The 26,271-nt window shown below is 38.0% G+C and overlaps 1 protein-coding gene and 1 pseudogene across 7 annotated transcripts in view; both read right to left on the reverse strand.

Annotated features, from left to right (window-relative positions):
• The window catches only part of ST7L (suppression of tumorigenicity 7 like), a 114,010-nt gene that overhangs the window by 32,465 nt on the left and 55,274 nt on the right, over positions 1–26,271 (reverse strand). For 6 of the 7 annotated variants that reach the window (XM_041754681.1, XM_041754682.1, XM_041754679.1 and 3 more), the window contains 2 exons: positions 21,595–21,687; positions 15,574–15,713 (listed from right to left, as the gene is read on the reverse strand). In XM_041754681.1, coding sequence (XP_041610615.1) covers positions 15,574–15,713; positions 21,595–21,687 — 233 coding nt within the window. The remainder of the gene's footprint in view (positions 1–15,573; positions 15,714–21,594; positions 21,688–26,271) is intronic. The other variant, XM_041754680.1, reaches the window with a different exon arrangement.
• LOC121490734 lies at positions 23,003–24,568 on the reverse strand (annotated as a pseudogene).

Raw genomic sequence — 26,271 nt, forward strand, 5'->3', positions numbered from 1 at the left:
TAACTCTGAACTACTGTGTGTTCACTTCCGTTAGGCCTATGAGTCTATGGGTGGAGCAGCTAGACACAGAAGTTCTCTTTCTTTGACCCAAAGGAGCTGAAATCCAGTGACTTTACTTCACCACCACCAGCCCCTGAAAGCAAGCCTGACCAGAAAGGCTGAGTGAATAAAAAGGGAAGACCATTTATTTTTTTTATTTTTTAAAGACTTTATTTATTCATTCATGAGAGACACAGAGAGAGGCAGAGACACAGGCAGAGGGAGAAGCAGGCTCCCTGTGGGGACCCGATGTGGGACATGGGGGTCACGCCCTGAACCTAAGGCAGACGCTCAACCATTGAGTCACGCAAGGGCCCCAGGGAAGAACATTTAATCCACATTGTCCTACTGACAACTTTCAAGGTGGAGTTTCCCCAAGAAAAACTGTGATGTTTGTAAGAAGCATTTTCAGGTACAAAATGCTTTACCATGGACATAATTTTCACAGCCACCCTGTAAGGCAAGAGACATTCTCGCTGTACAGGTGCTGTTTAGAAAGGTTCAGTGATTTGTCCAAGGTCATGTGATACTGAGTGGTGCAGACAGAACTCAAATCCAGGGCTTCTCACTTCAAATCTTGTGTGTTCTTCTCAAAGCCTGAGAACATGCCTCTGGCTGGAAGGGCCAGAGTCCCAGCCCCTTCAGAACAGACACTGATACAAAATATTGAGGAGAGTATATGTGAGCAGAATTTACAAAAGAAACAGCCTAGGCCTTCTCTAGCCACATCAAGGAATCCCCTGTCATTTCTGCCACTATTTCCACCACCACAAAATGATCACTACACTAAGCAGTCTGCATTTAATCAACTCTGGCTCCTAGTGCTTTCTCTCTTTTTTTTTCTTCTTCTTCTTCTTCAGATTAACACTTAAACATTTGTTTTAATTTTATCTAGTTCTTTTAAAGTGATGCTGAGTGTGCAGAGTACAAGTAGTCCTGAGAAGCCATGATAGAAAACTGTTAAGGTTTTGGGCCTCTGAAGTATTTCTTAGAATTTCCTTTGAGATTTCACTCTTTTTTTTTTTTAATGCTGTCAACTCCTGGGCTAGGAAAGTAAGAACAGGGAATGAGAGTGCTAAAAACCCATCCTATCCCAGGCAAGATGCCTACTCAAGGCCTGGTAAAAGTCCTAGGATCTCTAGCTGAGACAAGTAATTTATCTACACCATGGCAAGGAGAATTCACCCTGCAGAGAAACCTCTACAAGATGAGGCAGACAACAGATTCTTACTTGATCAAAAACTTTTGCTGCTCTCAACCCCTCCTCCCGCCCTCACTCAAAATCTGGACTTCTGTTTAGGTCCAAGACAGTGAGACAAAGCAGCTCCAAGAGAGGACGTGTGCAAGGGGAACCCTTCCCTGTTCAACCCTGGAATGCATTCCTTCAGAAACAGCCTGAGCCTGCACATATCCAACTTATCCCACTTGCGCACCCCAACTGTGAAGGCAGAAGGGAAAACTGCAGGAACACAGTGTTCATCCATCATAGACCCGGGCCCCCACTTGAGCTAGGGGAAGGACACCTCATGAAAACAGTCTACCTATAGTCAGGATCTGTCCCAGAGCAAACCTTACTTTTTGGTCCATCGATCTTGGCTCTCACTGCTCTCCCTGCTCCCCACCCCCACTGCCTCCGCATGTGGGCTCAGAAGTCATCATCTAAAGAATTCCACTGCTCACCTCCTGCATAGCAGCACAGCCCCATGAGGCCGCACACCAGATGGAGGGGATAAAAGTACGAGGTCATGGCTTCTAGCAAAAGGCTTTTTCTTAAACTAACCCTGACTCCTGGAAAAGAGGCAGAGCAGGAGAGTGTCGGGTGAGCTGCTGCCGACAGCAGCTGCATGGGTCTTGTGTAAAAAGGAAGGAAAAAGCCTTCATTAAAAATTTCCCTGCTCCTGTCTCCAGACCTATTTCTGATCCCATATCTACTTCTTGAAGGTGTCTGAGGAGAATGCAGAGGCTGCCAAGCCGAAGGGTTAAATCCTTCCCATTTGTTGGGACCTATTCAGCGGGCTGCCACACACATGCTGAGGTGGAGGCCGAGCCCTGAACACGTGCCCTGTTCCTCCAGGCAGTTAGCTATGATGTAAAGGGAAAGGGTGTGGAAGGAGGACTAGAACTCTGGGGAAACTAAGAAGGCTGTCAGTAGGCCTCCAAAATGTTTGTGTGTAATAGACAAGGGGAAACAGGAAAATCATCATTCCTAGGATAGTTATGCTTGTTGGGTGACAAGGTACACAAGCAACAATCACAAAGGAAAAACAGTTTGAAGAATGGGCTGAGAAACAGAAGTCTCTGAATACAGCAATCGGGTGGAGGCGATTAATCAGCCTTTCCACAGGGGTGACTTCTGAGATGGAGTTTTAAAAGACAAGGTATGGACTGGTGGAGGGGAGTTAGAGAAGGCGTGCTAAAGCGAAGGAACTGGTATGCGCTGAAACGTAAGAGCAAGAATGTGCAAGCAATATATAAGGAATTTCAAGCCAGTACATATTATATACACTGGGGACGACAGAGAAATGAGAACGCTGAGATAAGGGCTGAAATAATGTGAACTAGCTGCATGAGCCTCGACTGTCACATGGTGCAGAGCCCCTGCAGGGCCGCACAACATCTTGATCTATGTCCATCAATGCAGGGGCACTGATGGGAAAGCACAGGGACGAGTCCATTTGTTATATGCACAGGGTCGAAAAGAGAGCTTCACTGCAAACCCTAACAACTGCTAAGTGTTAACTACAACTCACTAGCATTTAAGGTTCTAGGCTAAATAAGAGATATGAAATTTTCTTTCTCCTTCCTTCCTTCCTTCCTTCCTTCCTTCCTTCCTTCCTTCATTTATTTATTCAGAGAGAGCGAAAGAGAGGCAGAGACACAGGCAGAGGGGGAAGCAGGCTCCATGCAGGGAGCCCAACGTGGGACTCAATCCCAGGTCTCCAGGATCACACCCGGGGGCTGCAGGCGGCGCTAAACCGCTGCGCCATCGGGGCTGCCCGAGATACGAAATTTTCTATCCAGAACTGTGATGCATTAGGGAGGCTTATAGGCCCAGAAATGGCACAAATCAAACCAAACTCTTAAGAAATTACAATGTAAAAGAAAAAAAACTAAAATTAAAAATATGTGGTTTTTTTCCCTTACTTCCCACCTTAGAATCTGACAGGCCTTGATGTCCCGTATGATATATGGGACTTTTGCAGTGAGTAGGTTCATCATGTATGAGGCCACAGTGAATGGGAGGAGAGCAATGAAAAAGCTTTAGGGATGACAAACCAGTTCACTGATAAGGGAGAAGACAGTTCTTGTGCACTACAAGCTGCTAGATAGAGTGGCTGCCAGGAACAAGAGATAAATGCCGATATCCTAACTTCAGTTAGGTCTCTGGCTTCTTGCATTTGTCAAGGTAAAAACCGAGCTATTTACCAGGCTCCTGTCATATTTCCTTACTGAGCTTTCTTAATTTTTGAGTACAAAAATCACAAACAACTTGTTCTTCCACGGTACTTTCCTTGTGCTTCTTTCAGAAAGAGTAAGTTGACCCTCAAACCACACAGGTTGGAAATACATAGGTCTACTTCTATGCAGATTTGTTTTATAGACACAGTGCAGGACTGTAAGTATATATTTTATTCTTCCTGATAATTTGCTTAATAACGTTTCCTTAATTATAAGTATATAATTAAGTATATAATATATACTTAATATATATTATGTAACAGTATATAATAAAGTATAGAATATGTAATATATACAACATACAATATGTGTCCAGTCAACAATAAATTGACAGTATATAATATATATGACATACAATATATGTGTCCAGTCAACAATAAATTTTTGGCAAGTCAAAAATAACAAGTGGATTTTCAACTGTGTTGTTCAAGGGTCAACTATATTAGAATACACACCCCTCCCCAGCACACACACACACACATATATACCATTGAATAAGCCAAAAGGTGAACAGTATCCTAATTGTTTGCTTTACTGAACTGGCACAATTTGGTGCTGGGAGGCAGCCACTCACACAGTGACAGTATTTGTTGGTATCATCTTAGTTTTTTCCTCCTTCCCTAGGCAGTTTATAAAAGGTGATTTCTGAAACCCTTCACAATAGGAAAGCTCAAGGGTTTACATTCTTTTTTTTTTTTTTTTCCAAGGGTTTACATTCAACTGTGAATGTAACTGTGATACCATTTTGAATTCATGAAGAAGCATGTTTCAGGTTGCACTATAATTTCCCTATGTAACATAAGCCCATGGAATCTGACATAAGCTGATTGCTCATACTGGTTTTTTTATTTACATTTTTTTAATTTTTATTTTATTTTATTTATTTATGATAGTCACAGAGAGAGAGAGAGGCAGAGACACAGGCGGAGGGAGAAGCAGGCTCCATGCACCAGGAGCCTGATGTGGGATTCGATCCCGGGTCTCCAGGATCGCGCCCTGAGCCAAAGGCAGGCGCCAAACCGCTGCGCCACCCAGGGATCCCCCTACATTTCTGAATGGAAGAGATTTTGATACTCATAAAATATCTAACTGACTTATTAGTTTTCAACTGTTCTCCCAGAGCAGATAGTATAAAATAGACATCAAGATAGAAGTCTCAACTTGTATGACTGGTTAAGCGACCAAAGAAAATTTATTGCTCAAAAGCAATTAAAAAAAAAATTCAGTATGGCGCTTGAGGCCAAACAACAGATATGGTTACTCTCAATGCCATCTGAAAGATAAAAGTTAAGTAACTGTGTTCCTTATCTTTGTCCAAGTCCTATGGGAGAAGGTGGTAGCCAGGAGCTCAGGGGGCCTGGAATTGACTTAACTCTTTCTCTAGAGACCTAATATTGGCAGACATGGTCTAGTCTAAACTAGAATACAGGTGAATGGATGAAAGTGGGCTTCTTACAACCCAGAATGTGCCTCCTTACTAGCATGTAACAAATTAGACTTCTGAATTGGAAGATGCTATCATGCATCTAATTCACTGTTTGGAGATATCTATTCTGTTAACTGACCCAAAGAATAATAATTTCTACTTATTCCAGCAGATGTAGCAAGCTCAGATGGATTGCTAGAGAACCAATGGTCACCAGTAAATTCCAAAGCCTGACCTGCAGTCTTCTGCCTCCAAGTCATTGTTCAAACTGTCTCACTTCCTTTCTTCTGCTACTACACTGGGTTAAATCAGTATACTCTTTGACCCCCTACTATAATCTCGGGCCTACTCTTCTACTCCATATACTTCCATCATTTCACTATATTTTATTGATTACATGCCTAATTAGTATAACCTCCCCAAGGATAGGTCCTATTCCTATTCTGAAATCTGTATTCCAAGGTCATATACCCAGTGATCCAATTAGCACATATACTTGCTTGATACAATAAAGAATGGAAATATTTTTTAGTTACTTAGAAAATCTTGGTGGTTCCCCTATAAAAAGGTAGAATCATCTAGGATGCAGAATTGATTAGCAAAATTCAGCTTGGAAGAGAAGGAAAAGGAACCTTATTTCAGTGCCTACCCCAATATCCTTTTATTATTATTATTATTTTTTAAATATTTTATTTATTAACTCATGAAATACAGAGAGAGAGAGAGAGACAGGCAGAGGGAGAAGCAGGCTCCACGCAGGAAGCCCGACATGGGACTCGATCCCGGGTCTTCAGGATCATGCCCTGGGCTGAAGGCGGCGCTAAACCGCTGAGCCACCCGGGCTGCCCTCCTTTTATTATTTTTAAAAAATTAACTGGTTTTCAGAATCAGTGACTACAGGACACAGCTTTGACATTAACAGTAGGCTCTGGGAAGTTCTGAATAGCTCTTTCTCGTCTCTCCCTCATGACCACAGACCCGAGTAATTTCAGTTCTAACTCTTGCTATCCCATTCTGCTTCACAATGACATCACGTTATTTCATTTTCTAAACCAGAATGCCCCATACCCCTTGTCAATCTGTCCTTATTAGGGAATGAGAGGATACAAAAGATGATGAAAATGAAGAAGTGACAGCTACTATGTGAATCTGAGGCGAGACATTTCTTACTTAAATTCTAAATTGTGGAACGCTTCATTTTTTGATAGTCTTAAACTATTCAGATAAATATAATAAATACCACTGTTTATAAAAACATGAATGGGGCCTTTGGGTGGCTCAGTAGGTTAGGTGTCTCCCTTTGGCTCAGGTCATGATCTCAGGGTCCTGGGATGGAGCCCCAAATTGGGCTCCCTGCTCAGCAGGGAGTCTGCTTCTCCCTTTTGCTTCCACCCTCTCACATGCATACATACATAAATAATCTCCAAAAAAAAAAAAATGAACTTTGTCAGTTAGGTGTTAAGATAAAAGTCCTACAAGTCTCATGTTTGAAAGATAATAGGGCTCCTCTTTCTATCTTCCTTGTGTGACTGAAAGGGCTCCTAACTAAACAGAGTCTTCTAAAAAGGAAAGTCTTCTCTGAGTTGAAGATGACTTTTTAGGTCACTACACCTCATGTGAGGCACGTGAAAGTAATTCCTCAGTCGCTTCCAATCAAATGAACAAACATGCAAGGGTGAGCTAATCTATTGCTGTGGTAGTAGCTTCTGTCTTATAACTAATACATCCCTTGCCTGTCTCAAACTCCCCGCTGCCAGACTACAAGGTACCTATGGACACACACTGTATTTTATACTTTGTAAACGTGCCCAACACATATCTGTCCATTGAATAAATGAAGGAAGCAACAAGTCCATCAACAGTAACATATTAATATAATGAATTTGAATGTCAAAAATGTGGAGTATATTACAGAATAATCATTATCATACTTTGGCATGCTATAGAACAAGAGTTCACATAGTTTGAAATGCAGACGCTCTTTAAAAACTACACTTTGAAAACAAACTAAGATAAGCCCTACTGGAGTCCTTCCAGTCAATAAGCCAATACTGAAAGAAGAATCTCTTCAGGGTCTCCAGGCCTCTGAACTGCATGTTCTTAGTGCAGCTGTTGTTGCTGTTGTTGTTTACGGCAGTCTGAACAATAACTAAAATACACTAAGAGCAAATTAATAAGAAAAGTCTACACAGCTAGGGCTTAGTTGAATTAGAATCCCTAGGCTCCCAATAAGGGCCAAATCCAAAGGGATCAGAGTCAAATAAATAAAAAATCCAGCTGAATTTTATCAGAGGGCAAAGTTTCAACTCCGAGTACCCCAGCAACCAAGGATGAATTATGCGTAAGATTAGTGAAGTGCCTTCATCTACAACCCAGCCAGAGAACATTCTTCTATCTCACTGTGACTGCAGGAAACACAGCAATGTATTTGCCTGCCAAGAATAGTTGTAGCTATACTCTAGATGGGAGTCTAACAAACACTAAGGGATTAAAATTTAATTGTAAAGCTGCTGCTAACCTGGGAGTCAAAGCTTGAACTCTGGCTTCACAAAGAAAGTGGGACTCTGGCATCTTGAATAGATGAAAACAAGAGCTGGCATGTTCCTAACAGAGGGTGTGAGAATATGCTCCCTTCTGAATTCTTCCCCAAACTGCTTCTCTCTGTATATCCTACTGGTAATTTGTAAGTGCTCAATAAGAATAGAACCCTCTGGGACACCTGGGTGGCTCAGCAGTTGACCGTCTGCCTTTGACTCGGGGCGTCAATCGTGGGGTCCCGGGATCGAGTCCTGCAACAGGCTTCCTGCATGGAGTATGCTTGTCCCTCTGCCTGTGTCTCTGCCCCTCTCTCTCTCTCTCTTTCTCTCTCAATCTCTGGGTCTCTCATGAATAAATAAAAATCTTAAAAAAAAAAAAAAAGAATAGAGCCCTCTCCGACCCTTTGAAGAATACATATACGTTTCATTTTCAGAATGCTTGAAATTATAGGATGAGGTGAGAGGGTGAATATGTGGTCTGAATTCTCTTGAATATCAGTTCTCTTAATTTTGTTGAGCAGCATCTGAAGCCCAAATAATTTCTTTTCTTGAAGATGGCTGTTAGAGATGGACATAAGGCAATCTTAATGTCATTATAGAACTAAGATAATTTTATTTTTTCCTCAAATTCAGAAAGAATATTAATAGCTAATCTTGTGTTGAGGCCTCATCAGCATTAGAGAACACACCTAAGTTTCCTACCTACTGACATAACTACTAGAAGTACATCTGCTACCTAAAACTCCCATGTTAGCCAGAAAATTCTCACAAGTTATATTTTAGACCAAAAGTTTATTTTGTTCTGTTAAACTTCCCCCGATAATCCTTCAAACTTACCCTCTGACTTTGAGAGAAGAGTGATATTAAAACATGGGGTATGCATTTTGCTTTATACTAAAAGTTTGTTTTGTTTTTAACATTTCAGAGAGTCAATCAAATTCCCTCTGATTCATTAAAAACCAGTACCTAGGGATCCCTGGGTGGCGCAGCGGTTTGGCGCCTGCCTTTGGCCCAGGGCGCGATCCTGGAGACCCGGGATCGAATCCCACATCAGGCTCCCGGTGCATGGAGCCTGCTTCTCCCTCCGCCTGTGTCTCTGCCTCTCTCTCTCTCTCTGTGACTATCATAAATAAATAAATAAAAATAAAAATAAAAATAAAAAAAAAAAAACCAGTACCTACTGTTTCTTTGGTATCACTGTACATTTCAGACAGTTAGAAAGGCTGAAGTACTTTATACCATTGTCTGAGTAGGTGATAGAAATCAAACAGTGTTCTTTGTTCTTAAGTGGCTTACTCGCAAGAATAGGAATGAAATTAAAGTGAACCCATTTAAAAGATAGAAAAGCAAATGGGCATTCTTTATCTTAAAGCATCACAGTTCATCAAATATTAGAGTTCATCAAATAGGCTTGTATTGTGAAGAGTGAAGAGTTTTTCAGCCAGTTTGTCTACTGATGTTTTTATTTTTCAGTAAGCATTTCTGCAACCTAAGTGTCCTATCTTCTGAAAATCCCTATCGGCTTTTCATTTAAAACTCTTCTCCAGGGGCACCTGGGTGGCTCAGTGGTTGAGCGTCTCTTTGCCTTTGGCTCAGGTCGCGATCCCGGGGTCCTGAGATGGAGTGGCACATAGGGCTCCCTGCTCAGCAGAGAGTCTGCTTCTCTCTCTCTCTCTACCCCTCCCCCTGCTGCTCATGCTCATTCTCTCTCTCAAATAAATAATCTCTTTAAAACATTTAAATAATAAAAATAAATAATTAAAACTCTTCTCCAAATTCATCTCCTGAAGGAAGACTTCCCTAGCAAAACTACTTTACTATCACCACTCCATCTTTCTACATCCCTTCATCATTACCATATTTAGTTTGAAATGTATTCTTTTGTACTTGTTATGGCCTGAGTTGTCACGTGACATATTACTGAAACCAAGAATCTATATCATGACTAATGGGCTATCTATTGTGTGATTTTAAGTAAATCACTAACTTGAATGTTTTAAACTTCTCTATCTAAAACACTGGAAAACCACAATCTGTCTTCCAATGGCTCAGGTAAGAATAAATGAGAGTCTAAGTATACACTCTTAAGAACAAAGATAATAACTAACTGAAATCTAAATGACCCATGGTTTAGAATCGTTAATATATTAAGTAGCCATACAAATTTAGTTCTCTGGAGCATTAGAAATTTAATTGGTGGGAGAAGGAGCAAAGTTCGACTCAAGAAAGAAGCCAATAAAAACTATTCCTCAAGATTATAATTTTATTCTGTATCCCATTATTCTCTCCATTTAGAGAACTTTGCTGGGTCTGCAAAAAACAAAGATGTTTTCTAAAAGACAAATCAGTAGATTTCCTAATGTGAATTCTAGTATCACTTGTGTAATGGGTTTGGAGTGAGCAACTGACATCAATATCTAAGCACTGCTCTTCTGAAAACTGTTATGCAGTCCATTTGCCTCAAGTGCTAATGATTAAGCAATCAATATATCAGTAGCAGTCAGTGACAGGATGTCCTAAACTTTGGCACTGAGACGTTAACTTTGAGGGGGAAACGATGATTAAATATACTGCCAAATAAATTCAGGGAGAGCTTTTGTGAACTTCAGATTTGACAGGCACATGTTAATAGGGAAAGAGGGTGCTTTCCACAAACTTCAAAACTGAACCAGACCCTGGGGAAGGGGTATAAACATATGCTAAAAAAAGTACATTGTCTTAACTTTTGTTCTTTATTCCCCTCCTCTTTGAAAAGAAGAGTCTAGTAATCAGAAAATAGGGATAAAGAAGAACATCAGCAATTTCACAAACTTTTCAGTCTGGTTCTTTTTTGAAGGAGAACAGTGAGAAAGAGGCATAGAGAAATGCCCTTAGTGGGAGGAGAGAACATCTTTTCTCTTGCTAGGAATATCCCAATTAAGAAAATCAAAATTGGAATATGGTAGACTGCCCACAGAAAGATTTCAGTGGTACTTGACGGGATGAGCACTGGGTGTTATTCTGTATGTTGGCGAATTGAACACCAATAAAAAATAAATTTATTATAAAAAAATAGACAATTAAAAAAAAAAGATTTCAGTGGTACTAACAAAGGAACATTTGTATGTATGTAAACATTTAGTTTTTTGACCTGTCACACAATGGGCTCCTTTTATTATCATTATAATCTCTGGAAAATACCTTGGATATCCTACTGTGGAAATAACATGGTTACAGAACAATATTTTATGGGGAATATAAGCTTGGTTACAATTCAAAATGTTTTTAAAACTATGTCAGTTCTTAGGAACTAAAGAAGCCTCACAGCTTGGAAAAGTAATCCATTTTCAAACAAAGTGAAGAAACTTGTTTTACTTGTTGGTTGAATTTCTGAATGTGGCCTATATATTTAATAAAGAGGGATACAACTATCATAGGTTTTTAGTATGAATGAAATCATATGGAGAATATAAAAAATTACTTTCACCTATGAACAGATTTCATGTCACTGGTTATGACAGTGGAAAAATTAGGAAACTTTAGAAATAATATATTTTTTTCTATTGGCATATATCAATATAGAGTTATAATTATCAACTCCCCTAGGTATGAAGATGATCTTTGCCCTGGAAAAAAATAATGAGAATAGTGTACAAACCTCAAAAGTTTTTATCACTATTCAGTAAAACACATGTGGCATTTATTTCTGCTTATTATTTTTTAAAATGTAATTTGGGGAGAAAAATGTTAATTATTTTTGGGAAGGGGCTGAAGAAATCCCAGTGAGACATTCTGTAGAAAGGTCTTTTGTTAGTATAACATCTGACCTTCTATATCTTTGGAAATCATACAACTTGGCTAATGTAGTCCTTAAAGAATTAATCAAGCAGATTGTTAGGCCCTAGTTACAGTGGAGCCAGCCAATTATGAGTTGCTCAGAAATTCATCACTGGCATGTCCAACCACATTTTCCCACATAAAGATTAGTAAAAATATGTGGAAACAGGGCCATTCCCACCTCAGCACAACTACAATATGTGTTCAGTGAAAAAGATTTCAATAAAGTTTTGCTTTAGTGAAACAAACTATTTATTTAGGAATCTTTCTGATTCCTGTCTTTACCCATGAACACCTTTTTCTGCCAAGTTGCTAAGGCTATCTATCCTATTTCAATTAAAACCCAACTAGTGATTTTTTATATTCAAACACACTTCTGAGTTCAAAATACTAAAGTCACATGCCACAAGCCTGAATTCATCAGTAAGTTACTAAAATCCCCAAAGACCATCTGTAGTCTTCACTGCTGTGATAACGCCCTCCCAAGGCTTACTAACAAGAAAGCTTTTCTTGCAGGACAGAAATGAAAGGGGCCAGGCTAAATGAAGATTGGTTCTCTAAGGAGAGGGCAGTGCAGCTCTTAAATAAAGAAGCTCCTTTCAGATAAGCAGAATCAGATTCCAGTTCATTTGGTTTGCTGGCTACCCTTACTTTGAACTCTCATATTTAACCCAGCAGGCTTCAAAGCAGGTGAGAAAATGACCTACCACTTAAAAGCAATTTTTCCTTTTTCAGGAATTCTGGCCTTGGAGTATCAGCTCTGATATCAGCACATTCCACATCTCCAGGGATTTATGCTTTTTTTTTTTTTTTATTGCTCTATGTTGAATGTCAGACTTGGTTTTCATCTCAGCCAGCAGAAAAAAAATCAAGAAAAAAGTCCTAACTTTCTGAAACTAAAGCCTTATTCCACGTAGCTTCATATCATACAAAAGATGAAGCATTAAAAAAACCACTAGCCATTCTAGTTTGTACCCTCCCATTTATCTCAATCTGATATACAGTCAGGATTATTAAAAATCATTAATCCCTAGACCTGACTTCACAAAAAAGCAATTTTGGGCAGCCCGGGTGGCTCAGCCGTTTAGTGCCGCCTTTGGCCCAGGGCCAGATCCCAGAGATCCGGGATCGAGTCCCACATCGGGCTCCCTGCATGGAGCCTGCTTCTCCCCCTGCCTGTGTCTCTGCCTCTCTCTCTCTCTCTGTCTCTCATGAATAAATAAATAAAATCTTAAAAAAAAAAGCAATTTTGTAACATATTTTAACAAATTCAAAATAAATTTACTCTAGCATATGAGCCAATACAAAAGAGTATTAGATGAGGAAGAAACCATGATAACAATGGAAAGAATTTAGGAAATTTTATTGAATTGCTTTGGTTTACAAAATAGAATGACTTCCACTATATTTGGCTATCAAATATCTGACCTAATTGAAAATCCTAACATAGGCAGTTTGCAATTTATCAGTGCTTTCTGTTCTACAAAGTGGTTTGCCAGCACTCAGAATCTGAAACATTTCTCCACTCTTATTAGTACAAATACACATATTATTTGTGATAATATTACCAGCAATATATTTAAATGATACTTAACCACCATTTATATTGCAATTTCTATGGGAAAATACATTTTAAGTTTACTATCAGGACACAGCTCCTCCCAACATGAAGGGGGTAGGATTTCTCAACACAGCTGCACTTTGGTGATAATGATGACAATGACAGGTGGCGACAACAGTAACACTTCCCTAGTTTCTACTATGGGCAGACATGGTTCTTAACACTTGTCATACCTTAAACTCATTTAGCCCTCACAAAGGCCTATGAGGTAGTACTGTTCTCATTTTACAGAGAAGGGGAGAAATGGTTAAGTAACTTACCTGAAGTTGTGCAGCCAGTAAGTGTCAGGGCTGGAACTCAGAGCAAAGCAGTGTGGCTCCAGAGCTTATGCTCATTACCATTCTGCAATGCTGCCCCTTCTCTAACTTAAAAAGGTGGCACTATCTAGACAGTCTAAATTCCTCATATTGCATAGAGGAGAGCAGGGCTTCTCAAGTTTTAAATCCGCAATATAGGATCACCTGGAGGTCTTGTTCAAAGGCAGAATCAGGAAGTTTGGAGTGGTGCCTGAGGTTCTGCCTTTCTAACAAGCTCCTGGGTACTGGTGAAGTTCCTACTGCATAGACCATTAAGTGGAGGAAAAAGAATTTGAGCCCCCAGCTCCCTAGTTGGCTGGCTGGCTGGCAGGCATTTATATGTTGTGTTTGTAAACTGGAGATGGCCTAGATGTAACCATTTTCCATAATTTCTTCAATGGAACCTGCCCTTGCTACTGCTGCATGCTAAATATTGGTCTTCAGGTACCTTGAGTAAATAGTTTGCTTTTAGGAATGAAAAATGTATGTGTAAAGGCCACTGGATACAATGTAGCTATAAAAGTTTGCTGTGAGACACATTTTTCACTCTATACCATCAACTTATACAAATATCAAAGGATGATAAATAAATGCCTATTTATTGTTCATTAACTAGAATCACAGGAAATTAATAACTTTTGGTCTATAAAAACAGCTTCCACTTAAAATGTATAATTGTTCACTCTCAGACTCTGCTAGAGGAGTGCTAAGGTGCTTGTGCTATGTAATCTTAAAGGCTCTCTGGTGCATCAGCCATGTCTCAGGTAAAGACAGACACCATATACTAACATCAATGGATAGAGTTGACAGTGAAAACACTGCATTAATTTTAGCCAGGACCTCATGAAAGTATACCACTAACAATCGCTACATATCGATTCCAGATTCTAAATCTTTCTCCTCACTCAATTTTTCTTCTTTGCCGATGCCCTGAGAGAATCCTAAGGACCATCTCTCCCACTGCTTGCCTGCAATCTCAAATACACAGCTGCATATATCTTTCCAGTTGTTAGATGGACAGGATTCCCCTTCCAGTCAATTTTTTTCCATGTCAGATTATACAGTTAGGTCATTTCAGTTTGAGATGCAATCACTCCCTGGTCAGCACCACTCTGAACAACAGGGTATGATCACTACACTTCCCTTTTACACTAAAACAGAATAGTCAGTTTCCAACCTAAATATCTATACTCCCTGAGCAACAGTGGAAAGTCATTCTTGAAGACTGACCCAGAATCAAGTGCAGTCTCAGACTCCTAGGCCTACAGCCAGTGGCAACTTAACACATTATCCAGTTGACCTTCAGGGAAAAAGGGAAACCAGTGCTTTTACTCCTAGTGCCAGAAGAAAACCAACTAATCTTTAAGGCACAAAATAAACTGTTCTTAAGGCAGAAAAAGAAATTTTGAGGAATAGGGAGTTAGAATGGAGACATATAGAAAAATTGTAGAAATTACAAAGGGCTAGTGTTTCTATGGTTCTCAGTGCTTTTTAATTTGAGACAGATGAATTAGCATTTTCCTTTTGGGCCTGAACTATTATTACCTGGTAAAAACGCAAAGATGTACAAGAAAGACACATTTCTTAAAGGCTTGGTGACTTGAAGGGACTTATTTTTGATCATTTTACTTTGAGCCAGTGACAGTAATTACTAAGTTTATGTAGAAGAGAAAATAAAAAAATTAAAAAATAAAAAAATAAATTAAAAATAAATTAAAAAAAAAGAAAAGAAAAGAATCATGGGATATTTTCTCTAACATCAGTCCTCAAGTACCTTTTGGACCTAGCTCAGGAAATGGGGAAGTAGTTCAAATTAAAGGATAAAAATAAAAATAAAGGTCACAGGGTTCTATACCCAAGGTTGGGGAAGGGCAATTAAGAACATGCAGATACAATAGGGAGAAGCTTTGAGTGAAACAGCACATTCTGTACCCAGGGCAAATGTTCCATCTGTCCCATCTTACCTACTTATTCTCCATCAGCAAACCTTACAATTAATGATTTCACTTAAATGAAAAAATCAAAATAGGGAATTATCTCCAAAATAGGGAATTTTTTTAAATGCCAAAAAGAAAGCATTTAAAAGAATTGGATTATTCCTTAGCTAGTAACAATTGCTATTTTTACCACCAAAAGTGATCTACAAAGACCAACTTTACCATGTTATATACTGTTGTATTCTTTAAGCAACAAAAATATAGCTCAAGTCACCAAAAACTTATGTTTGACATATTTATGGCAGCAACTTTACAAATCAATTCCTGTAATTCACTATAACAAACATCTTCCACTGATCAACTGGTTTAGCACAAATAGATCAGAGATGGTTTCTTGTGTGTTTTACAAATACTCTATACAAGTCCTTGAGATCATACTTACAGCTTTAGCAAAAACACCCATGATTTCAGGAAACTGGTGTGTGAGAAGAGCTATCATTGCTGTAGAAGAACACAGTCCTGCTGTGAAATGGATGAAGAAAGGAAGCTCCTTCTTTGGGTAAACAGAAACATGATGAAAGGCTGCAAGGGAGAAAAGGTAGAAATGTATTTTATTTAAGAATATAGCAAAAGCCAGTTTTAATGTGTTCAAAGTTTGAAACTCAAAAGGAAAACAGTTGCTTTAAAAAAGAACAAGGCATCTCTGGCTAAGCAAGGTAGAAGAAAGTCATCCATTAAATTTATTCCAGCATCAACAGTGTATCAACAGAGCCAGATAACTGCTGGGGACTGGGAATAGGATGGCATCGTGGGAAAGAACATTAATTGTAAAGTCATGCTGAGGTGGTTTTGAAAAAGAGCTTTGCCACTGATAAGCTGTGTGATCCTGAATAAGCTGCTAAACCCTCTCATAGTTGCTATGGAGTTGTTATGATGAACACTGTAAGTCCTTAAATGTGAATTGTTATAATTCTTGTTCTTTGGGAGCTCAGAGACAAGTATAGTGATCGAGAGACAGATGTATGGTTGCAGACTTCCCAGAACCACAATTTCATCCAGTTTTAATAAACGTTCTATGTGTAGCATTTCATAAAGCACCGTAAAAATTGAACTAGAACACCAAAGCGCTAGGATTGGGAACATAAGTAAAGTCCCTTGTCTTATCCTATTCACACATTAACTCAGGTATTATTTTTCTAATGATTGGATATTTCATTACTAATAGTATTCAAGTACTTATATCTCATTTGAAATTTGATTAAAAACACCTGAACAGCAATGCTGAGATGAGCCTATTATCATGCTTGGCCCACAGTAGGTGCTCAATAAATGTCTGTTAAACTGAGAGCTACTCTGGGACTTCATTAGTCCAGGAAGTTGACTACTCAGGGCTGACACAAACCCAGGAATTCCTGATGTAATATCCTGCATAAGTAAAGGATGACTAATTCAGTGCTGAATCAAGGTCAGCTATAAATTTTACTCTTTTCAACATAATGATTCACAGAGAAGATTACACCTAAGTTTCCTTTGGTAGCCATATTTTTTATACCTTATACTACACTCAAAAAGTATATGCCAAAAATGGAACTTATTAAAAATCTAGAAAATTTCCAGAGGGTTGAGTCACATTTAAAGTAAAAGCACATTGTATCTTAATTTTTTTAAAAGAAATTTAGAAACATTAGAAGCTATGGCTTGGATTGCTTTCTGTAGATTCATTTGTCAGTCAATGTTTGGCTAATACATCAGTATAATGGATGACTAGTACAGAAACACTCCCTTGGAAGTAAAGTTCAAATTTCATCACTGGCTTGTAGAGAAAAATTTATCAGGAGGCATAAAAGACAACTAAATAGCTATGTGAACTAAGGGAATAGTTCAAGTCTGAACTTAAGAGGTTCATAAGCAAATTCCAGAATGTTGTAAGTCCTATCAAGGTTGAAGGAGAATTGAAAACAAAAACATTAAGTACTCCTGGGTTTTAGAACTCCACATTATTAAAAATTTGTTCATTCTACATTGTCAGATACAGACAAATGCTCTCAGAACAAACAATATAATCAAACAAAATCCCAGCATATTCCTCCTCTCCTACCTCTTGGAATTTGCAAATGTGGAAGTACCCTGGAAATAATAAAGGCCTGTCAAAAAAGCAAACTCTCTGTTCTTGTAGCCTGTGACTCTGGCAATACATGATAATAACCCTGATTTTATTCATACCACTATGTAAAATTGGCCTTGTATCAGGCAACTTTTGCAGTAATTGGGGGGGGGGGAGGCATTATTTTAGGCTAACTGTATTAACCTAATATAATATACCCTTGCATATTGATGTTCCATAACTATTCATTAGTCTTAAATACCTGTGTTTCTGTTAAAATGGAAAAACAACAAGAACTACGACCAGCACCATCCTAGAAAAGAAAATTAAATTTCTTTCACTAATGACCTTTTAAATGCCAGAGTCAATGGATTCTTCATAGTAATCACCTTCCTTGATATCAGATACTCCTCCTCACTTGGAAATTTTTTGCTCCTTTTAGTTCCTAGCCTATCTAGTTCTGGTTCTTGTCCTGTCTCCTGACCACTCCTTCACTGAATCTTCCGAACTCCTTATCAGCCACCCATTCCTTCGACATTTTTGTTCTCCTGTGGTTCCACTCTCAGTTTATTTCTCACTCTGCACAATCTCCCTTTAGTGATCTCATCCATACCTAGAAAAATGAAGGCTCCCAAGTTGGTTTGGTGATAAAGAGATGTAGAGAGAAAGAGATGTTGGAACCCCTGGCAATTCTGTTTACACAACCTGAACCTGTCCCTAGGCCATGACTAACTGGACCAGGAATGAACACCTGGATAAATCAGATTCTCCCAGAAGTTTTATTTTTTTAAATTTTTTAAAAAAGATTTTTAATTTATTCGTTTGAGAGAGACAGACAGAGAAAGAGCACAAACAGGGGGAGAGGCAGATGGAGAGGAAGAAGCAGACTCCCTGCTGAGCTGGGAGCCTGACATAGCGCTCCATCCCAGGACCTGGAGATCATGACCTGAGCTGAAGTCAGACACTTAACCATCTGAGCCACTCAGGCGCCCTCCCAGAAGTTTCAGAAGCAGGGTTGAAATATTATTCATGCTATACTATTTGCTTGAACTGATAACATGTAAACTAGAGCAATGTAGGAGGCATCAAGTTTGGCTACATCACTGTCTAAGAAGGAAAAGCCAAACGACAAAGAGAAAGATATAAAAGTGAAGCAGACACACTGAGAGAAGCAGAAATGAGAGTTCATACAGAGAGGAGATGACATTGTGGAAGGAGAAAAAGTGAGAACAGGAGAATGGAAAAAGGCAGCCAGAGATAGAGATATACAGATAAGTGACTCCTGGAAATCCTGATAGCCTTCTAATTTCTGGTTCTAGTCCCTTCTGAGGTCCAACTGTAATTGCTGCCTTTGGATTCTTTGAGATAATCCTAGTCTTCTAACAAATTCCCTTTCAATTTAAAACAGCTATTCCTTGTACCCAAAGAATACCTACAACAATCACTATTTATATAATATATACATTTGATCTGCATCTTAAGCCCATATATTATTTAGAGATGTATGAAATGTGCTATGTGCTAAAATACATATGTGCTAAATAGATTATGTAATAAAGTATTTTTTATTACACACACACACACATGCACACACACAACTGAGTGTGTTACATATGCAACATACTCAAAGCCTGAATTTATTTACTTCCCCAACTCCTGTTCCCAAACCTCCTCCTCCTGCTGTATGATGGATTCACCATTTCTCAAGTTAATCAAGTCAGATTTGGAATCATCCCTGACCTTAGAGATATAGGCACTCCCCATTCCAGCTTCCTTATAATCTATTGTAGACATGCAGCACTTAACACATTATCAGTCTTTCTATTTTTTTAATTTATTTTTTATTATTGGAGTTCAATTTGCCAACATTTAGCATAATACCCAGTGCCTATCCTTCCAAGTGCCCCCCTCAGTGTCCATCACCCAGTCACCTCAACCCCCACCCCCCTGCCTCCCCTTCCACTACCCCTTGTTCATTTCCCAGAGTTAGGTGTCTCTCATGTTTTGTCACCCTCACTGATATTTTCACTCATTTTCTCTCCCTTCCCTTTATTCCCTTTCGCTAATTTTTATATTCCCCAAATGAACAAGACCATATAATGTTTGTCCTTTTTCGATTGTCAGTCTTTCTATTAACTCGTGAGCAGTTTGGGAGTTTGGAGTAGGATAAGGAGAAAAGGGAATAATATTTAATATTTTTGTTGGGTACTAACAATGCATTTGGCACGTTTATGGCACTAAGGAGGGCACTTGATGTAATAAGTGGTGGGTATTATATGCAACCAACGAATTGCTAAACTCTACCTCTGAAACTGAAAAAAAAGAATACATTAATACATTTGACTAATTAAAATATTTATTGAATTCAATTTTCATGGTGAACATTAGAGAGATACATGAGGGATGATAAAGAGAATGCTGGCCTTCAAGTTTACAATCTAGAAGGGAGGTTAAGAAGTACACAAAGTGCTTTGAGAGTTCAAAGGAAAAACAGATAACTTTTTTCAGAGGATGGAAGAAAATAAAAGACCCTGGGAGAAAAATAACAGCATACTTAACTTCTATAATCTCTCCTAAAATTTCATCTGTTTGAACTTTTCAGCTAACTACACTTGGTGGTTGTAAAACTGCAACTTTTCTTCTTAGACTTGAGTTCTAACGGCCCCAGAACTGTAAAAATTGTGGCACAGGTTTATATCACATAAGGAAACATGGTCCTAATGTTTATAATCTTCAGCATGCTTTCTAAATGGTTAAATCATAAAAAGAAAAGTTACACAGAAATTTACCAGTTCACAGAGAAGAAGAGTAAATGGATAAGGCAGCTGACACAAAGTACAGACCATTCTTTTGAGAAGTTTGACTTCTGAAAGCAAGGACTCAATGGGACTCTCAGAGATCAAAACACTACATACTTCTGGTTCTCCCCCTAAGTCCACAACGCTCCTTTTAGAACTGGAAACTTTAGTCCCTCCAATTTCATTCTTTGTAAAGACTGTTTTGGCTATTCTGAGTCTTTTACCTTTCCATATGAATTTTGGGATCGGCTTGTCAAGTTTTGCAAAATCCCTCCTGGGATTTTGATAGGGATTGTATTGAATCTATAGATCAGTTTGGAGAAAATTGCCATATAAATAAAATTGGGTCTTCCAATCAATAAATATGGAATGTCTCATTTACTTAGATTTTCTTTAATTTCTCCCAGCAAATTAAGTAGTTTTTAATATATAAGCCACGTATTTCTTTTGTTAAATTATTCCTAAATTGGTTGTTCTTTTCGATGTTACTGTGATTAGAAATGTTTTCTAAATTTCATTTTTGGACTGATTCTTCACTGCCAGTATATAAACATGCAACTGAGTTTTATTTATTTTTTATTTATTTATTTATTTTTGCAACTGAGTTTTATATGCTAATATCATATCCTGCAACCTTGCTGAACTTGTTTTTAGATCTAATAGTATTTTTTGAATTTCTTAAGATTTCCTATATTATGATGTCATCTGTGAATAAAGACAGTTTTTCTTCTTCCTTTCCAACATGAATGCCTTTTTTATCCTGGCTTGACTGCACTAAGATCTCTAGTACAACACTGAAGAGAAGTGGGGAGAGCAGATATCCTTGCCTTATTCTTTATCTTAGGGAGAAAGTATTCAGTGTTTAAATCATAAAATCATTATTAAGTATGCTGTTAGCTATGGGGTTTTAGTAGATGCTCTTTATCAGGTTAAGGAAATTCTCTTTTATTCCTACTTTGTTCAAAATTTTTACCATGAATGGGTGTTGGATTTTTGTCAGCTGCTTTTTCTGCATCCATTGTCATTTACTCTCTTAACATGATGCAATACCTTTTCAAAAGTTAAACCACTTGCATTTGTGAGGTAAGTCCCACTTGCTCATGGAGCATAATCCTTTTTATATGTATTTGGATTCAGTTGGCTAGTATTTTGTTGAACATGTTTGTGTCTATAGTCATGAGGGATATCATTCTACAGTTTTCTTGTAATGCCTTTGGTTTCGGTATCAGGATAATACTGGTCTCACAGAATAAGCTGAGAAGTGTTCATTTCTTTTTTGAAAAGAATTTGTGAAGGATTGGTATTATTTCTTCTTCAAATGTTTGTAAGATGACTGCTCTTTTTAATATCTTCAACTTTTGTGTTCTCATTGTATCTCACACAGCATTTTATCCCAAAAATGTAAGGAAATGAATGGAATTATGCAACTACATCCAAGAAATGACTAAAATAGTATTTTAAACAGTATCCTGAATTTCAACCAAAGGCAATTTTACTATGAGAAAATACTATGAAGCACCATCTTACTTTTAAGTTTAGGAAAACTAGAATATTTACTTACTAGGTAATAGCTCTCTATCAGCAGTCTCTGTGCAGCTCGGATAAGGGTAAAATAGATGGCCTTTTTCTAGTGGATATGGAATCATTCTAAAAGCTGAGGGAAAAAAATACATATGTTGACATTCCATTCAGACTGACTTTTATCCCATACTGTAGATCAAAGCTACTTTGGAGACATTTTTATAAAATTTTCACATAGCATTTATTAATTTTCTTAGAGATACCTTTCAGAGGAAAGAAACAAATTAAGCAAAAGAAGGAATAAGGGGAAGAATAAGATTTATTTAGAGAATAGTGAATGGTCTGGCTGAAATAAAACTAAAGGGAGTAGTGGGTAATAAGGCTGGCTGGGTCCTTTTTGCCTCCGTCTCCTCACTATAAACACAACAAACTTGACTCTGTGGGTATGTATTCCTTTTCTTCCAGGAATCTTTATAAAATTGCAACATGTATCACTGTTGTGACCATAATTCCTGACAACCTACAAGATTTCCCAATGGTTCCTAACTTTACCTGTTAGGTATCACCAAATTTTCTATGAGCAGAATTTAATTTAGATCAGAGGCCACCAAAGCATTGCCCTTTGGCCAGACCTAGACCACTATTTATATATGTATTTTTAAAGATTTTATTTTATTTGTTCATGAGAGACACACACACACAGAGAGAGAGAGAGAGAGAGAGGCAGAGACACAGGCAGAGGGAGAAGCAGGCTTCTTGCAAGGAGCCCAATGTGAGACTCAATCCGAGGATCCTGGGATCATGCCCCAAGCCAAAGGCAGATACTCAATCACTGAGCCACCCAGACATCCCATATGTTTATAAGTAAAATTTTATTAGAATACAGATATTAAAACCACTTCTTCATTATATTATGTAAGGCTACTTTCATGCTATAAGAGTCGGGTAGCTATAACAGAGACTATGGCTACAAAGGCTAAATACCATTTAGCTTTTTACAGAAAAAGTTTACCTATCTAGATTATCATCAGCTCTTGCAAATTTTTTTTTTTAATTTGAGTGGGCAAGTGAGAGAGAGAGAAATGAGTAGGGGTAGAGGGAGAAGTAGACTCCTTGCTGAGCAGGGAGCCCAACACGGCTTGATATGGGACATGATCCCAGGACTCTGGGATCATGACCTGAGCTGAAGGCAGCATCTTAACTGACTGAGCCACCCAGGCACCCCTCTTGCAGACTTCTTAAAGAAGGAATCTTTATTACCTACTCAACTAGCTAAGTATTCACCAAAATTGTGATAAGTTTTTTGTTTTTCCTTTAATGCTTAGCTCTATAAACTTTTGTAAAAATATGAACTTTGGGGCAGCCCAGGTGGCCCAGTGGATTAGCGCCGCCTTCGGCCCAGGGCCTGATCCTGGAGACCCGGAATTGAGTCTCGCGTCGAGCTCCCTGCACAAAACTTGCTTCTCCCTCTGCCTGTGTCTCTGCCTCTCTCTTTCTGTGTCTCTCATGGATAAATAAATAAAATCTTAAAAAAATATATGAACTTTTCTGCCACAGTAAAAAGTAGGGATTTGCCCAAAGTCACAGAGTAAATCAATGGTAACACTAGGAAATCATTCATAAAAAGATTATTGACAAAATACAGAGTAAGTCACATATTTATTGAAAACCTCCTATGTGCCAGGCAGAACCGTAGGCACTGAAGACACATAAAGGCAGTGAGATAGAGGACTTGCCTTTGAGGAGCTTATAGACTACTAGAGAAAAAGCAAAAGGAAGTCTAATTACCCAAAGACATTCTACTCCTCAGTGTTAGCAGTCCCAGTTTCATTAACCTGCATATTGTCGGTGACAAGCACACTGACCTCTAGCAAGTGGTTAATGCAGAGGTTCCCAAATTCTCTTGTTTCAAGGCTTCATGCCTCAAATTTTTTATGATGCCCCTAGGCTGAAAGAAATACCTAACAATTTTTTTTTTTTTTTTTTTTTTTTTACAATCCTGAGGTCTTTTATTTTCTTTACAGTTCTCATGCCATGAATTCATAGGGAATGGGTTCCAGCAGTTCAGGCTCCTTTCCATTGGTTCTCACAAAGTGTGCTTCTCTGGGTGGGGCAGGCTGGCGCTTCAGTTGGACCCAAGTACCTTTCTCTTTGGCTTCCTTTTTTTTCTGATCATTTTCCTTCACACGCTTCAGGAAGCTATCTCGGCTCTTTGACTGTTTAATATGCTCAATGCGGATATTCTCTTGGCAAGGATCTTGCCCTTAACTTGTTTGTTTACAACAATGCCAACAGCATGCTGAGTAACATTGTAGACTCTTCCAGTTTTGCCATGGTAACATTTGTGGGGCATTCCTTTTTGAACAGTGCCCATTCCCTTGATGTCCACAATATCACCTTTCTTATGGATTCACATGTATGTGGCCAAAGGAACAACTCCATGTTTTCTAAAAGGCCTAGAGAACATATAGCGGGTACCTCTCCTTTCCCTTTGTGTTGGTCATTTTGGCGAATTACTGGAAGATGGTGGTTCCCAAATACCTAACAATTCTATTTAAGTAGTGGGTCCAAACAACTTTAAAGGCTTATGTCCTAACAACTTAGCAGTGATTTGAAAAAACAAAAACAAAACATATAAATTAAAGGGAAAAATAATTATTTCATGTTTTTAAAGATTTTATTTTCTCAAGTAATCTTATATCCAATGTAGGGCTTGAACCCACAACCCCAAGATCAAGTCGCACACTTTACTGATCAAGCCAGCCAGGTACTTCTAATTATTTCATTTTTAAACAACCACCTTTTCTTACTAATGGGATGTATGTACCTGTTGGGTTATACATAACTTCTCAAACCTTGGAATTTGACACGACCATCCTCATTTCCTGATCCACACTGATTTTTGTTTTTCGGTGGTATTTCTTTTAATCATAGCAACTAGGGGATCCCTGGGTGGCTCAGTGGTTTAGTGCCTGCCTTTGGTCCAGGGCATGATCCTCGAGTCCCAGAACAGAGTCCCATGTTGGGCTCCCTGCTTCTCCTGCCTGTGTCTCTGCCTCTCTCTCTCTCTCTCTCTCTCTCTGTGTCACTCATGAATAAATAAATAAAATCTTAAAAAAAATAATCATAGCAACTAAGAAAAATCCAGCTTTGTAAAGCTATGACATCAAAAGAAATAGAAAATGGAGAGCCACCTAATAGTGAAACCTTGAACTATTCAGAACTAACAGTTTGAATGATGCCTGACTGACATTGAGTATTGCTGTGTTTCCACTGAAATTTTTAAATATCCCTTGGCACTCTTGTGAATTTGCTACAATGCCCCAAGGTGCCTCAGTATTAGGAACTGAGGGGGTTAAACCAATTCTAGTTAATGTGTATTGAATTTATTCTTGAATTTTTATTGACAGCAGAAGTGTACTTTCCAAGACAATCATAAAAATTCAACTGACAAAATATTTTGATTAAGCTTTTTCATTTTCTAAGTGATTTTAAGAGTGACAAATAAGAGATCTGTTATTGTTGAATAACAATATAGTTCTCCAAAGAAGATATACAAATGACCAATTAGTGCATAAAAAAATGTTCAACAACACTGATTATCAGGAAAATGCAAATCAAAACCACAATGAGATACCACTTCATATCCATTAGTATGGCTATTATTAAAAAAAAAAAGAGAACAAATGTTGCCAAGGATATAGAGAAAGTGAAACCCTTGTGCATTGTTGGTAGAATATAAAATGGTACAGCTGCCATAGAAAATACTGACAGTTCCTCAAAAAATTAAATGCAGAATTATATAATCTACTGGTTCCACTTCTAGGTATATACCCAAAAGAAATGAAAGCAGGAACTTGAACAAATACTTGTAATACCCATATTTACAGCAGGATTATTCATAATAGCCAAAAAGGTGGAAATAGCCCAAATGTCCATTGACAGATGTATAAACAAAGTATATTACATACAATGGGATATTATTCAACCCTAAAAAGGAATGATTTTCTAACACATGCTACAACATTAAGTGAAGTAAGACTGATTTAATGAGATAAATACTATATGATACCTACACTACCCAAACTCATAGAGACAGAAGATAAAATGGTTACCAGGGGCTGGAGAGAGGGGAAGCATGGGGAGTCATTGTCTAATGGATATAGAATTTCAGTTTGGGATGATGAAAGAGTTCTAGGGATAGATGATGGTGATGGTGGCACAACAATGTGAATGTACATACTACCACTGAACTGTAAATTTTAAAACTGTTAAAACAGCTTTAAACAGGAGGGCCTGGCTGATTCAGTTGGCAGAGTGTGAGACTTGATCTCGGGTTCTGAGTTTGAGCCCCACAGTGGGTGTGGAAATTACTTAAAAATAAAATCTTTAAAAAAAAAAAAATAATAAATAAATAAATAAATAAAATCTTTTAAAAGTAATAAAAAATTTTAAAAATTAAATGGTTAAAAAAATTAAATGGTTAAGATAGTAACTTTTATGTTATGTGTATATTACCACAATAAAAAATATATTAAAAAAAAAAAGAACAAGAGTTGATATTAGTTGTGAGGAAAATAGTTTCATGATGTATATATCTGAAAATAAAACAAAGTCCAATTTAAAAAATATTAGAATAACTCAACCACATTAAAAAGCTTATAAATTAAGGGATGTAAGTTTCATTTACTGTCCTTACAAACATGTCATTTAAATG

This window comes from Vulpes lagopus, chromosome 5 (assembly GCF_018345385.1).
Source record: "Vulpes lagopus strain Blue_001 chromosome 5, ASM1834538v1, whole genome shotgun sequence".
Lineage (NCBI taxonomy): Eukaryota > Metazoa > Chordata > Mammalia > Carnivora > Canidae > Vulpes > Vulpes lagopus.